The sequence below is a fragment of the Cystoisospora suis genome (genome assembly GCF_002600585.1).
Source record: "Cystoisospora suis strain Wien I chromosome Unknown contig_1526, whole genome shotgun sequence".
In the NCBI taxonomy this organism is placed as follows: domain Eukaryota; phylum Apicomplexa; class Conoidasida; order Eucoccidiorida; family Sarcocystidae; genus Cystoisospora; species Cystoisospora suis.
Window position 1 is genome coordinate 46,439 of NW_027154326.1, and position 15,551 is coordinate 61,989.

General features: G+C 49.1%; 2 protein-coding genes across 2 annotated transcripts; both read left to right on the forward strand.

The window, feature by feature from the left end:
- The first annotated feature begins 3,601 nt into the window (after positions 1-3,601).
- Positions 3,602-5,313, forward strand: CSUI_003422 (uncharacterized protein). Its single transcript, XM_068063620.1, has one exon. The coding sequence runs from the start codon at positions 4,246-4,248 to the stop codon at positions 4,756-4,758; it is 513 nt and encodes a 170-aa protein (XP_067924405.1). The 5' UTR covers positions 3,602-4,245; the 3' UTR covers positions 4,759-5,313.
- Positions 5,314-5,810: 497 nt separating this feature from the next.
- Positions 5,811-14,282, forward strand: CSUI_003423 (uncharacterized protein). Its single transcript, XM_068063621.1, has 5 exons — positions 5,811-7,309; positions 8,009-8,056; positions 9,312-9,400; positions 9,797-10,250; positions 10,912-14,282. Exons 1-5 carry the CDS (start codon positions 7,173-7,175, stop codon positions 13,571-13,573), a joined length of 3,390 nt encoding a protein of 1,129 aa, XP_067924406.1. The 5' UTR covers positions 5,811-7,172; the 3' UTR covers positions 13,574-14,282.
- The last annotated feature ends 1,269 nt before the right edge of the window (positions 14,283-15,551 follow it).

Sequence of the window (15,551 nt, forward strand, 5' to 3'; positions counted from 1 at the left end):
AGCCTACACGCGGCTGCAGTCACTCAGCCCGCTAGCAGCACCTCAATCACAGTCTTTCCGGTATGCTACGAGCGCAACTCGCGCTGCAGATTTGTGTGGATGTAAGACTGTTCATTCGCCAGTACGTTACACTCAGCTTTAGAAAAGCCGCACGTGGCCATCGGTGCCTGCGTGTTAACACTCGAGCTGACTGTCACCTTTGATACCCGAGCTCACCCAGGTAAAGCGCGAGGCTTGAACCCCGTTCCGACGGAATCCAGCCGGGCGCCGAGGACTACGACGCTTGCAGCGCCGTCACTCACGGGTGATCTTGAAGGGGCGAGAAAAGTCTAACTAGGTGGGTGTTTCCCTCTGCGGTATAGCAGCATGAACCTCATTGTCTCCATCGGAGCCCCCGTGGTGTCCTCACACAATGAGCTTGTCGAATCGGGACGAGTGACGGTTCTATATACGCATTTAGGGTTGAGGAAGGAGTCACTAAGGAGTACGTTGGGCAAGTGGATAACAGCATTGCGGCTGCGCGGACTGGGATGAGGAGATACGGCATGGGAAGAGCCTCACAGTTAAAACAGATTTTCAGAAGGGTAACTGAGATCATTGCCGGCTTGAAAAGCAACCTGCTGTCGTCGGCAGCACCGCAGTGGGATCAGAGGACGGCAACTACGATCACAACCTCTGTACGCAGAGGAGGGAGGTGAAGTGAATGGTGATGCGGAGTACAGTAGTCATTTCTGTGAGGACAGAAAGCATGCGTGTGCGACGTGACCATGACTCGAGGTCTCTACACCTGTCACTGTAAAATTGAAGGACAAATCCTACATGGAGCCAACTAAGTGGTTTGCGCGTCCGTCTTCTCACTGCAAGCCTCCTGTCCGCGCAGAACGCCGCAAGAGTCCTGACTACCAGCGAGGTTCTCCTCCGATGCGTGGCAGTGGGCAGTACCCGCGGTGACAAACCACCGATCACCAGGGTGTGACTGGAGTTGGGTCGACCGTGTCTGCTACCCCTGTTCCGCGAACATCGGCCGCTTTTCGGGCCTCCCAGGAGTTTCTTTGAGTGAGGCTGGACGCCATTTTCCTCAATGAGCCTTGATGGCGTGCGTTGCATATGTACAGGGACTTCCTCAGGTAAGTGAACTGGCTGCCAGTAGGTGGACCGGTGACCGGACCCAGAGAGCCAGCTGAGGAAATGCTACACGACAGTCACGTCTCACAGCTGTGTCCGCCTACTGAAGAGACCACGAGCCCGCCCTGGACACGTGTGTCCGACTCGTCATTGGCTCAGGACCATGATCCGAGATAACCATTGATTTGTATCTAGGATCTAAACAGTAGTTCGCCGAGGCGTCTCCTAGGACGGAGTCCCAGACTATGCCCGGCAGCAACTGAGGAGAGTGAATTCATAGTCATCGTTCTTCGAGTCGTAATCTGCTGAGAGGATGAATACATCGAAAGAATGACGGGCTCTAGTACGTCCACTGTCCCGTACAGAATAAACACGACATCGTGCTCCGTGGTTTCGCTTTCCTTGGAAAAGACTCTCAGCTGCGTCAGCGGAGTGGAGCATGGCGTAAAGGTGATCGGTGTCTCAATCAGAGCGTGAGGACTAGGGTCCTTAGTGCAGAGTCGGTGTATAATCTTGCGAGGTACGTTGCCACCCCAGTTGTGGAGAAGGCAGGAACATGAAGAATATATAGAGGCACGGTATATCCACCTCAGGAACCGGAGCCGACGTGTCGTAGTAACAAAGGATGCTCAGATAACGCCTCCTCTTTGGACGGATAGATGGGGAATCTCCTTCCAAGTCACCAGGAGAGAGGAAGAGTCTGATTGTGCTACGGTAGTGGCTCTCACCGCAGTCAGAAGACAGGATTGAGCAGACAGGTCCACTTCCGTGTCCACTAAAACCAGTCACTGAGGACCGGGCGTCCGGGCAGTTTGCTGGTACCTGTTGCCAGCGGCCGAAGCTACCCTTTTTTCCTGCCGTGGCTCGACTGGCGTCCAGTTGGCGGATCTATACGCGGTGAAAGTGGCAGCCGACAGTCACCAGTCACCAGCCTGCGTGGCTCGACGCTTTTTCGAGCTGATTCGTCACATCCTGCGAGCACGAGCGACACTGCACGCGCGTCGGGTTCTTGTGCGCACCTGGTCCATTGACGAGCGACCGCTGGCTTTAAAGAGCCGGCTACTGCTTCAATTCCATTGGTTCCCACGACACAAAGCGTCGCCTCCTGGTAATCTCTGGCTGCTATTCACCGGCAGATCAGGGCTCTGTTTCGTTGAACTCATGTGACTTGTCGCCCGACCACGGCGGTTCACATGAGACACCAGATTTTTCGCTGATGTGGGTAAGGCTGGACCCCTGTTCCGTTTCAACGTGCTAGGATCCCCGGAGTGTCAGAGCCTGAACTTCACCACTCTTCGCTGATACCTCGAAGAGATCGCTTCCCGCCGTGCGAGTCTGTCAGACTTTCTCGGCGACTGCGGCATGTTAGCTTGCGGACCCTTTGTCTCCGCCGAGTGAGTATGAGGGCGCCGGTCAAACACAGCGCCGTGGGGCGGCTCATCCCTTCCAAAGCCGGCCACCAATCCACCCTGCGGCAACGGGGGAAGCGAATGACCCACCTGTGGGCAGCACTGGTTGTGACTGCCTTGGCTATCCTTTTTGACGGGCCTACCCCTTCGTCGGCCTTGACTCTCGGGACGAAGAAACTAAAGAAGGCGACCGAAAAGTTGGACAAGCAGTTGATAAAAGCGAAGGAAAGTCTTGTCGAGTACAACAAGATTCAGAGGAAGCTTTCGAACGCTAGCTCCGAGTCGAAAGAAAGGAAGTACCAACGAAAGGCCGAGAAGAAAGAAAGAAAACTTAACAAGCAGAAGGAAAAACTTCAGAAGAAAATTGATAAGGTGGAGACGGCCTTGATGAAGGTGCAGAGCAAGATGAGCAACTACAACGCCAGGAAGCGAAGGAAGGCGGAAACAGCTATGCAGACTGCAGATGCGGCCATTGTGCGAGCGAAAAAATTCATATCTGCTGCCGGGTCTCGTTTCGACGATTAGGACCTGGTTCTCGCCCATCGAATACAAAAGTGAATCCGCTCACCGTCCTGTTTCTGTCTTGCCTCGGTGTCGCGCACCGGCAGTAAAGGTGCGCAGTGACCGTGACTACCATCCATCCATCCTTTCAGTGCAACGGTGCTGATCAATAATTCTGCGTGTTGTGAGTCTCCAGTCCAAAACTTCGACGCGTGACGAATCTGTGATACGTACCTCATCTCATTTCGCAGCGTCACTGCGATGACCAGTTGATCTCGCGGTATGGGGAGCTTCTATGAAGAAAGCTGTGTCCGCCTGAAGTTTTTCTCAATGATGTAGTGCCTGTGACAGGTCTATTTCTGATGAATCTTGCTTTTGAGAGCATTGCTCCAAAGTATTTCGCTTGCTCCCTTCTAGCGTCTTTTACTAGACACTCGAACGTGGTGGTGGTTGGCTGCTTGCAAGACAGCTGGTTAGCTAACCGTTCGAACTTGCCGCAGCGGGATTACGAGGTTGTTGGTACCAGGCGGGAAGCTAGCTCGCGAGCAGCGAAGACAGCTCTGACAGACAGAGGCCAAATGTAAAGAATTGATGCAGACATTGATATATCTCCAAATTTAGACATGTTTGAGACGTCTCCGGGTTTTCCCGTCAGAAGGCAAAACCACGGCGGCGACGAGTACAGCGTCTTTGTCGTGATACTGTCAAGGTTGGAACGTCCGGTCTGGGGATTCTTTCTAACGAGCCTGGAGAGAATTCCATCTCCGCGGGTTACTTCTCGCTGGCAGTGACAGCGGACGTTCTATTTCATGAGGGCCCTGTGCTGCCAGTTCAGCGTCTCGCGAAGGGTTCGGCTTTCTCCCTTTCTCAGCGGCTGCGTGCTTTGTCTTTGGTGTACCGGGTTGCGTCCGCACCGTGACGCGAAAGCCCTTGCTCACGGCGTCGTGCCAGCCTGTGACCGAGTCAGTGCGACGTTGACCTGCACTAATGCGAAGGCTTAGCTTCCCTTCCGCCTCTGGTGCTAACTTATTTTAGCTTTTGTTGTCCGATGTAAACTCTGGCTGTCCTGTGGTTTGCCCATCCGTCGGCCCCTACCGTCTCGACAGGACCTGAGGACTTAACCTACTTGAGGGCTTGTTGGTCACTTAGATAGCAGTGCCCGCCTACGCCCCCTGTAGGTATCTGGTAGGCTAGGAACCTGTCGACTGCCATGCAAAGATTTATTCGTGTTCATTCTCCTTCTCGGGGAAAGATGGGAACACGGCGGCGACCCCTTTTGTGGGTGCTGCTGGTTGCGGCGTCCCTTTTTATTTTTACCGAGAATCCCGTCCCCGTATCCTCTGTAATGGTCGGGGGGAAGAGGAAGGCACTGATCAAAGAGACGAAGAAGTTGGACAAGAAGCTAGACAAGCAGCAGGGTTATATCAATGAGAAAAGAGTCCTTGAACGGCAGCTCGACTCTGGCGGTTCGGATAGGGAGGAACGGTCCCTTCGAAAGAAGATTAAAAAGAAGAACAAAAAGATTAGAGAAAAGTGGTCAAGCATTCGGAAACAAGTTAGGGAAGTGGAAAAGAAAATGAAAAAGGTTCAGAAAAAACTGGGCAGATATAGCGACAGGAAAAGAGGTGAGGCAGAGGACGCTCTTAGGGATGCGGACAGAGCCATCGCCCGTGCCCATCAGCTCGAGACGGACGAGAACAACTCGTCTAGGAGGGATGACTAGTAATGTGCTCTTCTCAATCAAGCAAACGGAAGAGACAGGAAATGTACAACGCTAGCTTCGAGCATCGCTGTCTGCGAAACGACAAGTGTACTGCGTATATACGTTTTGCGATTGTTTTAGGGTTGGCCGTAAGCCCGGCATCTGGCAATGAGTCCAGCCCACTGAGTTCCTATCTGGAAGCCGTTTTGAGAAGCTTGCTCGAGACGAGAGGAAAGTGTGAAATACAACGTAATAATGTACCTGACCACATTATTTTTGAAGGTCTGTTCCCCCGTCATTGTTTCAATCCAGTACTAATTCATTAGCATGCGCGGCTTAAGGCGGAGACCTGTGTATGTAATCTATTGATAGTGCCATTGGCGGTACTGCTTCGCAGGTGCCGGGTGTTGGGCCTAGCTGAGCAGAGGAAAAGACGCGGTACGGAGAGGGAGTAAATGTGTATTTGTGTTGCCGTGCCATGGAGACGTGTTTCGCGGGGGAAGCAGCGATGTCTTTTTCAGAATGGTTTTTTGTGGTCGCCAGGCGCACGCGAGCACTGATAACGGAATACGTACGAACATGGCAGAGAAACCTGTGGGAGGGAAAACTGGCATTCGTCACGAGGGCTGGCGTTCCGAGCTGGTTTTGCGCGTCTCCTGACTACCGTGCCCCTGGGTCGGCTACGCATTTGTCGATTTCGCGTTCTGTTGTCGGAGAATGGTAGTGTAAGGTTCGCTACGCACGCCAGTGGTGCGATCATAACAAGCACGCAAACGGAACGGAATGCTGGCACCGCAATTCACCCATAGCGATCTATCTTCCTCTGGCCCTATGCCAGTAGTTCTGCACATTCTTATCCGGGTCCAGTTGGCTACGCAGTCACGGGCCATAAAGGTTCCGTCCGGTAATCTAGATGGATTATGGACAAACAATGACAGAGCCCATCGGCATTTAAAGCTCACGAAACGGGCCTAGAGGAGAGGATCAAAATGGTAAGACCGACGTGTGTACGTGTCACGAAGACGGGCACCGTACTACTACGAATGAAAGGCGGTATTCGCATGCGGGATATTCTGCTTCTGAGTGAAACCGCTGCCCTATCGACGTGGCCAGCTGGATTCTAGATGCTCTCCGAGCGCTTACATGAGCTGAGCTGATTTTTTCAGAGCTCTCCGTAAGTGATTCTTAGCTGCATGAGTTTTCCACTCCACCGGAAGGATACGGAGGACGATTCAACTGGAACACCCGGTGTGTCTGTCCCGCCAGATCGGGCAGAGAAGACGAGTTCCGCGATTTTTCGCGTGTCTGTCTTGAGAATTCGCTGAAGCCGTCACTGTCACCGAGTGATCTCCACCTTCGATCTGCGCGACTCCTGCTTTTTTTGCCTCCAAAATCCAAGGCCTTGTGCGCCTTCACATCCCCTCCCTGTGTGGAGACCAGGGTCCATACGTGCGGGAACAAAACTATCAGGAAAACCATAGTCAGAAGGCGTCACGCGGCCTTCTTTCTTTGAGAAAAGTCCTTCTCGTCTCTCCCTTGTTCCACGGCTTGCCCGTAGTAGAGAACAGGTTTTTCTACACATTTTTCAGGAGTCCATGTAGGGAGGTAGACCCGGAGAATCCAAGCCGATGGTTACTCTGTTCGTTGAGGGCAGAGTCGGCGAGACGTAGCAGCTCACTCCCCTTTTTCATTCAGCTCTTTTCTTTTCTTTCTCGCACTTGTTCTCCTCTCGTTCTTGCGCCTTTTCACTCTAGAGCTCTGGCACCGAAGAGATCCTTAGGCATGCTCTTCCTCATATTCTCTTCGTGAGCGTGGACTCCCGGCACTAGCCCGGGTGTCTCTTCCACTGGCGAAATAGCCTCTCTGCCAGACCGTATGCTTACTTCTTTTCTTCTCTTCTCCTCTTCTGTCTTCTCTCGTTTGAATGCTGGTGGTTGCTCTGCTTTACTAGCACAGCTGGCCTTGCTTCTCTTTTTCACGCCTTTTCTCCTCCCGTTCCCTCCCGTCAGTTCATTCTCTCTCCCTACTTTCTTCTTGCAGCTGTCCCACTTCGTCGGACGATCTCTTTGTCTTCACTTTCTTCTCCGGAGTCCTATCGGTTCAATACAGCCATGGGAATCTATCTGAGCGCGTACCTTCTCTTCTTTTGGTCAGAACCGCCTTCATCCTCTCTTCTGGAAAAAAATGCCTCCACCGTCCTCGTGGTCTTCCGATAAGGAGCCTTGAGGGAAAGTCGGAGCCATGTGTTTGTATGAATGACGCGCTCCGGTGTACGTGCACTCGCACACAGAGAAGAAAAAACTTCGTCCTTTGATAGACCAATCTCGTCTATCCGTTGAAGAAAGCTAGCTCCCGAGGCTGCCGCCTTCTCGTTTTCCTTGCAGCAGGAGCGAAACACAGAAGAGGAACAAGGGACGTTCTCTTTAAGACTCAACATGACTGCCGTCGATTCTTTCTCTCAGGGGAGGGATTTGCTAGGAGGGTCTTCTCACTCTTCGTCATGCCGTCATCCGACTCCCGGGTCTTCAAGTGTCATCGTCTCAGAATGGCTGGCACATAAACTTATTCGGCAGTAAGTGTTTGTTTCGACTCGATTTTCTTCTCTTCTCACTCTTCTTTCTCGTGAAAGGACTTACCGCTCTTCTTCTTGAAAGGAAGTCGCTTTTCTTCTTCTTCCGAGTGTAGCCGTCGTTGTCTTAGGGTTGAAGCGTGTGGTAAGGAGGTGTCTATGGAGATGGACGGACAAGCATACGTACGAGCAAACACTGCTATTCGCCAAGCGCGACGCCTACTCATCCATGCCCCGCTCACTCATCTTGGTTATGCATGCGTATGCATAACTTCGACAAGACGGGAAAGACATGCTAGCTACGTGTAGCCTCCCTGACGAGACAGGTAGTTTCTACCTTAACATCATCTCTCTCAAGGAGAGGAGGAAGAAGAGAACAGCTATACAAAGGTAGCAGAGAAAAAAAGGCCCGAGACCTTCTTGTTCGTCCGGCAGATCTCTCTTCTTTTGATTACAGAAGGGAGAACAACTGATAAGCAGGAGGGAAGATAAACGGTTCCTCGAAGGAATGAGGTCAGACAGGAAGAAGGATGGGAGGTGTCAGCGACGCACAGGGGAATGGCCCGGGATACGGGATGGGGTAGGAGTTGATACACACTCCCAGTATGATAGAGGAATGGTATTCCTCGTGTGGTGTACGTACACCCTCTCAGTGGAACCGACAGAAACAGACGTTCCCGTTTTTTTGACTTGCATGCGCAGGTATCTCGAGGGTTTTAGTGAGAGCTCCTGGCCAGCTGTTGTCAAGTGGTAAGGAAGATTGTCCCTTTCTTCTGCTGGAGTGAAGAAGAACACCGCTTTACTTGTCACCCATATATACGTTATCTGGTCGAATGGCTTGTCTCTCTCCAATTTACGGCATGTAGGCAAACAAGCAAAGGTTATATTTCTCTTCATATACATAAGTGACCTGGATATTGTACGGAATAGCATGTATACGCATGTATACATTCTCCCACGTGATATAACTGATACATAGCAGCTTATTTACATCTATCTACTGGTGTGAAAAAGAGGATGTATGAGAACGTACACGTGGGTATATCCGTGTATGTATATGTATACATACATAGGTTTGTATGTATGTAGATGTATGCTCTAGATGGGATACACAATACGTGGACACGTGTATACCTCTAAATAGGTCTGGCGTAGTCTTTTTTAGTGAGTCGAACAAGCTTGTTTCATCTCGCTCCTTTTCTTTGCTTGCTATGTCCGTGGGGACGTGTACTTCGTTCTCTTCTCGGGTCGTATGTTGATCTCTCCTAGCCACCTTGCTTTCCCTAGCACACACCATACGATACTAAACACAAGCATTACAACTAGATAGATACTCGTCCCCTCACTGGATAGATAGATAGAAACTCCTCCGTCTTCTCGTACATGTTAGCTTTTTGTAAATAGATTTATAGATATATACTCTTCCCATCTTCTCTTACATGTAGATAAGGAGATAGAGAGATACTCTGCCATCCTGTCTTTCTGAGTTTCAAACATTCCCTTGGTTAATAAGGACTTGGGGTATAGCATCTCAATCTGATGCAGAGATTCCTCTTACGCCTAGCTAGCGTCGACGTCTAGAGAAGGAAGGTTTATCTTAAATACGAACAAGACAGTGCAGCCAGTTGTATTCGATCAGCTACAGGCCTCAAGCCGACCGCTGAGAAGACGGTGTAGATTCGATCTCTCCTCTGTAGGAATTGTTTGTACACCCACGTGATATCAGAACACGTACTTACGAAAGGATAATCCATTCACGTGCGACAGGGAGGGACAGTCTCCTCTTTCCTTGACTTTTATTTTTCTCTGAATCCCTCATCTGCTCGGGGGAGACACGTCCCGAGAAAGAATGAAAGAAGAAAGGATTTTTGTAAAAGGGTAGACTTGTACATGTGTATATGTATACATGATGTTTTTGCCGGGTGTACGGACGCTACAGGTGAGGAACTTCCCACTTTTGCCTCTACACTTCATTTGTTTCTCTCCTTTCTTTTCTTTCTTTCAGGACCTTCGTTCTCGGAGTCCTTGCGTTACGGAATTCTAACCTACCTCTTCATAAGCTCTCCGTGAACGATCTCGTCGATATAGTAAATCGTAAGTAATAGCTAATAGTGGTGACCAATATCGCCTCTCTTCTTGCCTATCTTTTTCAGACTTACATACCTACGTACCTACCCGTACATACATACATACACATACGTACATCTACATACCTTTAGTCGAGACGAAGGAACAACCACACACACAGCATATCTCTTTCATCTTCTTTCCTCATTGGGTGGCCACCAACAGGAGTAACCCCGCAACTGAACGATTCACCTCGGCCGTCTCTTCATGCTCTTCTCTAGGCTTCCAAGAGAAAAGAATCCTTAGAATCGACTATCTCGAAGCAATAGGAAAATACTACACGAAAAGAGTTCTTTCTTTCTTTCCTTCTTTCCTTAACCTCTCTATCTCTCTCTCTCTTCCTCCCGTGCGACTTGCTTGCAGAGAATGGCTACTCAACCATGACCCCGGCTCAACGTCTGGCACCTCTTCAGTGGGCTGCTTCTTCTCCTTCATCGACTCCAAGTCAGCAACCCAGAGAAAACGTTTCTTCTTTTTCCTCCTCTCCTTCTTTCTCTCATTCTTCTTCTGCGGCCTCTTACCCGACACCAAACAATGCTGATAGGAGAAATGCTAGATCTGTATCTTACGACTCTTCTTCTGCTTCAGAACGGAGATGTGCGACTTCGTCTTCGCCTGTCCTTACAAGAGGGCGTCTGCGCCATCAGCAGAGGCAGAGGGGACACGTCTCCTTTAGGCCCTCTGGCCTTACACCTGACAGCTGCTTTGATTTCCTGCTTAAATCTGCGGCGAAGAAGCCCAGTAGTCACTGGAGGTCTGGAGATCCTTCAACGTTTCTCCCTACGAAACGCCTAGGTGATCCTCAGTATCTTGATAGGTATGGAGAGAGATACTTAGGAAGAGGGTGAAGGGAGAAAAAGGGTAGGCAGAAAGGGAGACATAGAGAGAGAGAGGGAGGGAGACAGTCAGGGAGCGAGGGAGGAGAGAGAATAAAATGTGTGTACGCGTGCACGCAGTCGAGGTCTGTAGAAAAGCCATTACTTTTCTTCTCTGCTCTTCTGGTCTAGAGAGATAGGTAGAGAGGTGGGGATAGACAGAGGGCTTTTTGCATAGACAAATACAAATGTACATACGTACAGATGGATAGAGAGACAAATACGTGATCGTTCTTCTAGATGAAGAAATATGTACGGTGGCAGTTGCGTGTCTTCTCGTATCAATCGTACACACTCACCACACTTTCTTCTCGTCTGTCAAATTCCATTCCACACGTCTTCTTCTTCTTCTGTTTAGAGCTGAGGGGTTTAGTATTACTGATGTGCATGCAGCAGGGACTCTTGTTTTTCCTTCTTCACTCTGCCTCATAGAATTCACATGCAACCTCTCGTCACAGCTCCTATTGAAGAAGTCGTTCAAACATGATACGAATGAAGAATCGGGATGGTGTTGGTAAGAGAGGCTTTCATTAGTATCATCTTCTCTCGATGTTTTTCTTCCTTCCCGTCTTTCTTCTCCTGTCTTCTTGTGTGTCTATACAGCTCATGCCGAAGTCCTTTTTCTCCTGGTCATCATCATCTTCTTCCTTCTTCTGCTTCCTCTGTGACATACCCCTCTTGGTGGGGTGACGGACCTCTCCCTCTTCCACAGTGTACATACTTTCCAAAGACAGGCATTCTAGCTCAGAAAAATGGAGAAAGTAAAGGAGAAATGAGAGAAGTCCATTCTCTTCATAGAACCCATCGGTGTAGAGAGACAGAAGAGACAGCACAAAGAGAAGAAGAAGAAGAGAGAGCTTCATGCATTTCAGTCGCAACTCCCAAGTTCGGTGAAGCTCATTCTTCTTCTTGCTCTTCTTCATCGTCTTTGTATTCTCTAGGTGATCAAAGGGCTCTCAAGGCAGGAAAAGAGAATAGGGAGAATTTCTTCTCTCCGACCACTTCAGCAGTTTCTCGTTCCTCCTCTTCGGTTTCTTCGTCCTCACTCTTAAGAGGACGTCCTCCCCAAGCTGCAGACGAAAAGAATCATGACGTTCTATCTCTTCCTTCTTTTGGTATGCCTTCTTCTTCTCCTCGTACCTCGGTTTTGAATGAGAAAGATCAAGTATATAAGAAAGGAAAGAAAGATCTGAATGGGGATAAACTCTTAGAAAGAGGACGAGACTCTTCTCTTTCCAAGGACACCAGCAAGTTAAAGACATCACTCCCCTCTTGTCAAGGCAAGAATGAGAGAAGTCTTTCTCGATGTAGGATAGGAGGGGTAAGAGGTCGAGGACAAGGGAGAACAACGAAACCGTCTCTCTCGCAGAAACAGACATTACTATTACGTAGGAGAAATCTTCATAGATCTCCCGCACCGAAAGTGCCCTGTCCACCGCGTGTTATCGACGGCTTTCAAAGTTTTCGCCCGACCTCCGAAGCTCAGTGGGTATGTACACTCCGTCCAAGTTCACATGAGCATATCAAGAATCCTCCTCCTGTAGTATGTATGCCTCGATCACCTCGTCTTTCTTCTTTCTCTTTCTCGGCTTCCTCACGTCTGATGAACGATGCTCCCTTTCGTCAGTTTGCTTGGAGAGGGCGGAAAGGAGAAGAAAGAGAAGGAGACACTTGCTTTCACAGTTCTCACCCGCAGCGTCGAGAAGGAGGAGAGCAATCAGAGGAAAGGGACGGGGGCAAGAAGAGCTCTCGATGGAGGGGGGTGGCTGATCGGGATGAATGCACAAGACAGAGAAAGAGTGGTCTTCTCATGAAGAGAAATCTTCTAGGTCACGGGGGACGAGGAGGAAAAGGAGGAGGAGGAGGAGAAAAAAGGGGTGATCATGAAGAAGAAGAGGAAAGGAATTTGGCTTTCTTCTCCACAGATGAGAACCTGAATTCAAGTCTACGAAATAGTGGATGTTCATCCTATTTTCAAGCTGCTTTAGCCGCTTATTCAGATGAACCTCTTGCCTCCCCCTTTGATCGATCGGAGGGCACACCCCTCCTTGGAAGTTCAGGTGTACATACACCCTGTCCATATCGTGTAGGAGGTGGGGGGGGAGTTGCTTGGGACCCTTCTTATGATTTGAAACGAAGAAGAAAGAAACATGAGAGTCTTGTAGATTCTCACGAGTACCTCGCAAGCCATCCTCGCCGAGAACAGGATCTTTTACTTTTTCCAGATATCCCTCGTCAAGGGGGAGAAGAAGAACAAGAGAGATTTCTCGGTCGTCAGATCAGCCGCGCTTTTCCTTCTCGCTGTGAAATGTTGTTTGAGGAGAGTCCTTATTCATTGGAGAGCTATTCTTGTTGTTATCAGGGCAGTGAGTATAGCAATTGTAGCAGCGCATGCAGTGATTCTCTCTCCTCTCTATCGTTTGAGCCTCTCCGATCTTTTCACCATCGTCATAGAGAGGGTCGTCTATCTCCACGGAGTGAGGCAGCAAAGAATAGAGATCTTCGCCATTCTTCCTTGGAAGAAAAAGGAGGGAGTCTTCTCCCTCGTGACGAACTTCCTAGCGTTTCATTAAAGGAAAGAAGGCGGAGAAGCTCAGGGGGTAGAGACATAGGAGACCAAAGAGAGGAGCTGATTCTGAGTGCAACACGAAGTGAAGATCTGACGTCTCCTTCTCTTGTAAACGAAGAGGAGAATCCTCTAGGAAGAGTAGAAGGAGGGGGGAGGACACATCATAGAGAATCGGTTGAAGAGGCGGCTCTAAGAGATTCGAATCTAGCATTAAGTACCAGTCTCGTCAGTGAAAGTAGCCTAAGTAGAGGGCCCAGTCTTATGGGCAGTCCCATCCACGGGTCTCTTCAGCATAGCCTTCGTTCATTAGGGAGAGAGAGAAAAGGAGATGGAGAAGATTTCATGGGAGAAAGAAGAGATAGAGAAGAAGATGAAGGGAGTCTATGGGACAGTGAAGAAGCCTCAGCTGTACAAGATCTCATTCAAATGTACTGGGAATCAGATAGCAATGACAACAAGATCAAGAAGAAGAAGAACAAATCTTCTTCTTCGTCGCCTCCTATCCGCATATGTCCTGATCATCCTCCGGAGGGAGTTAGGGGGAAGCTCGACCATCTACATGCAGAAGACAAAGACGAAGAAGAAGAAGAATCGAGCTATTTTGAATCGACGCATGCATCGTGTCTACCTGCTAGTATGAACCATGATGACGAAGGACGTTGTCCCTCCTTCTCTCCTGAGTCCTCTACAACATGAACTGGGGAAGAGCAAGCTCTCTCGATCTCTATCTCTCTCTCTACCTCTATATCTCTTTCTCTGGTAGAGCGGAAGCCTTTCTAAGATTCACGTGGGATTGTCAGCTGTCGTTATGTAAACACCTACCACTTAACTCCACTCTTCTTCGTTTATTTCGACTTTGAGAAACGACGAGATAGAGAAGAAGAACGAAATGATAGAAGGAAAAGACGGGGAGAGCAGCGAGAACAAAAGAAGCTACTTTCTTCCTTTTGCTTGTCTTTCTCCTTTTTCATTTTCACGGCCCGAGGATAGACAGCTTGATAGAGAGATAACAGCGTGCAGTTCCTTAGTCAACCATTCTGAGCTATAATTTCTTATTCCTGCAGCCGCTGGAGCTGGAACAGTCATCTACACTCATTTGCTCTCTGTCCTTCTCTTTGCTGAGTGCTCCTTCAAGTGTATATACAGCTGTATATATACGTGAATGTGAGTCTACCTCCACATACCTAAGTCTACATTTTTGATTTGAAGCGACTTGGTTTTTCCGTGAGTAGAGTTGGAAGGGGGGAAGTTCCTCCTTCTCGATCTTGGCTACTTTCCGTCTCTTGTCCTTTTAAAGCTCTTGTCAAACTTTTCTTACATTCTCTTTTCTGCTTCTAATGGAATACCTCAAACCGTAGACGTATGAAAAGATACGTTGTTTCTATCCTTTCTGCTGATCTTCCTCTTTTTTTCAGTATATATATAAGCCAAGCCGTCTAGTAGGTAGATAGCTTTATAGGAAGCAAAACGAGCAGACGGTGGAGGATGTTGAAAACATCGGCCATTCATCTCCTAGAATATCGAGCGGATTTCTTTCGGCGTGGAGACAGCAAAGAGAGAACAGAGAAGCAGATACTTTCGTGTCTCTTCTTCCCTTATAGATGAGATAGATAGGATGGCTATAGGCGTAGTAGTAGTAGTCGGAGCGGCTTTACTTACGCCCTGCCGTCCTGCCTAGTACGAGGGTGGTTGGGAAGCAGAGATTACTTTTTCTCGTGGGAATCGAAACAGAGGGCTATAAGAAGAAAGCATGCTGCTTTTTTGAGCTCATAACACTTTCTATTGCTTTGGAGAGCCAAGTCCGTTCCTAGGAAGAAAGTGAATGAGGTAGTTTTCTTCTTCTTCTGAGAGACGTCTTCATGGTATCACATCTCATGCCCGACAGACGCGTCTCTCCAGAGAGGCTCACAAGTCAAGATAGATCTCGTCTGTTGTTCTTCTTTCTCTTGAAAAGCTGCATATGGCAGTGCGATCTCTCTTTCTATTCCGTAGCTCTAGAAACAGACGTCTTCTACTGTAGCCGGTTCGAGGTGTCCTCCTTTTCGTCATTATGCAGGCTGCGGAGGAATACACTGGGGGGTATATCCCGAGTGAGGATCAATAGCCATCAAGCAGGGCCTATACATCTCTTCAGTTGTCTCCCAGGTATCGGGAGTGTCTAATAGATACGTAGAGGGTAGTGGTTCCCCGAAGATCTGCTCAGATGGAGAGCTCAGTCATGGTGACGAAAATTACTGGAGACAGTGTAAAGCGTAGAAGTCCTACTAGATAGATCCTGGCACACACGTATACGGAGAAGAGAGAGGATGAGGAGTGTATCTCACTGCATGTGACTGAAAGGCAAATGAACTATTGTTGATTTAGTCGAGCGTATGAAACTCGTCCTGATAGATCGGGGACGCGCCAAGGAGTCCTTTTAGTCTTCGGCGGCGGTTGAAAAGAAAAGCCTCCTTTTGTTCTTGCACAAGTACAAGTTTTCCTGCAACCCGGAGTGCCCATACTAGGCCTTCACGACTAGGACCTTTTACCCAGCTAAGTCAAATCGAGGTGGAAGTAATGGTACAGGCTTTGCAGTAGGTGGTGTCTCCGTCCCTTGATAGTGCATGCGCTCAACGCGAGATGCATGAACGGGAAGAACTTCTGACTGCATCTCCTTAATTCTTACTGGGAGACT

Bases quoted from the DNA above. Each gene is read 5' to 3' on its own strand.
- CSUI_003422 (XM_068063620.1), top strand. From the start codon at position 4,246: ATGCAAAGATTTATTCGTGTTCATTCTCCTTCTCGGGGAAAGATGGGA.
- CSUI_003423 (XM_068063621.1), top strand. From the start codon at position 7,173: ATGACTGCCGTCGATTCTTTCTCTCAGGGGAGGGATTTGCTAGGAGGG. The intron at 7,310-8,008 runs GTAAGTGTTTGT...TTGCATGCGCAG, and splicing joins GCACATAAACTTATTCGGCA to GTATCTCGAGGGTTTTAGTG. The intron at 10,251-10,911 runs GTATGGAGAGAG...GTGTCTATACAG, and splicing joins GATCCTCAGTATCTTGATAG to CTCATGCCGAAGTCCTTTTT.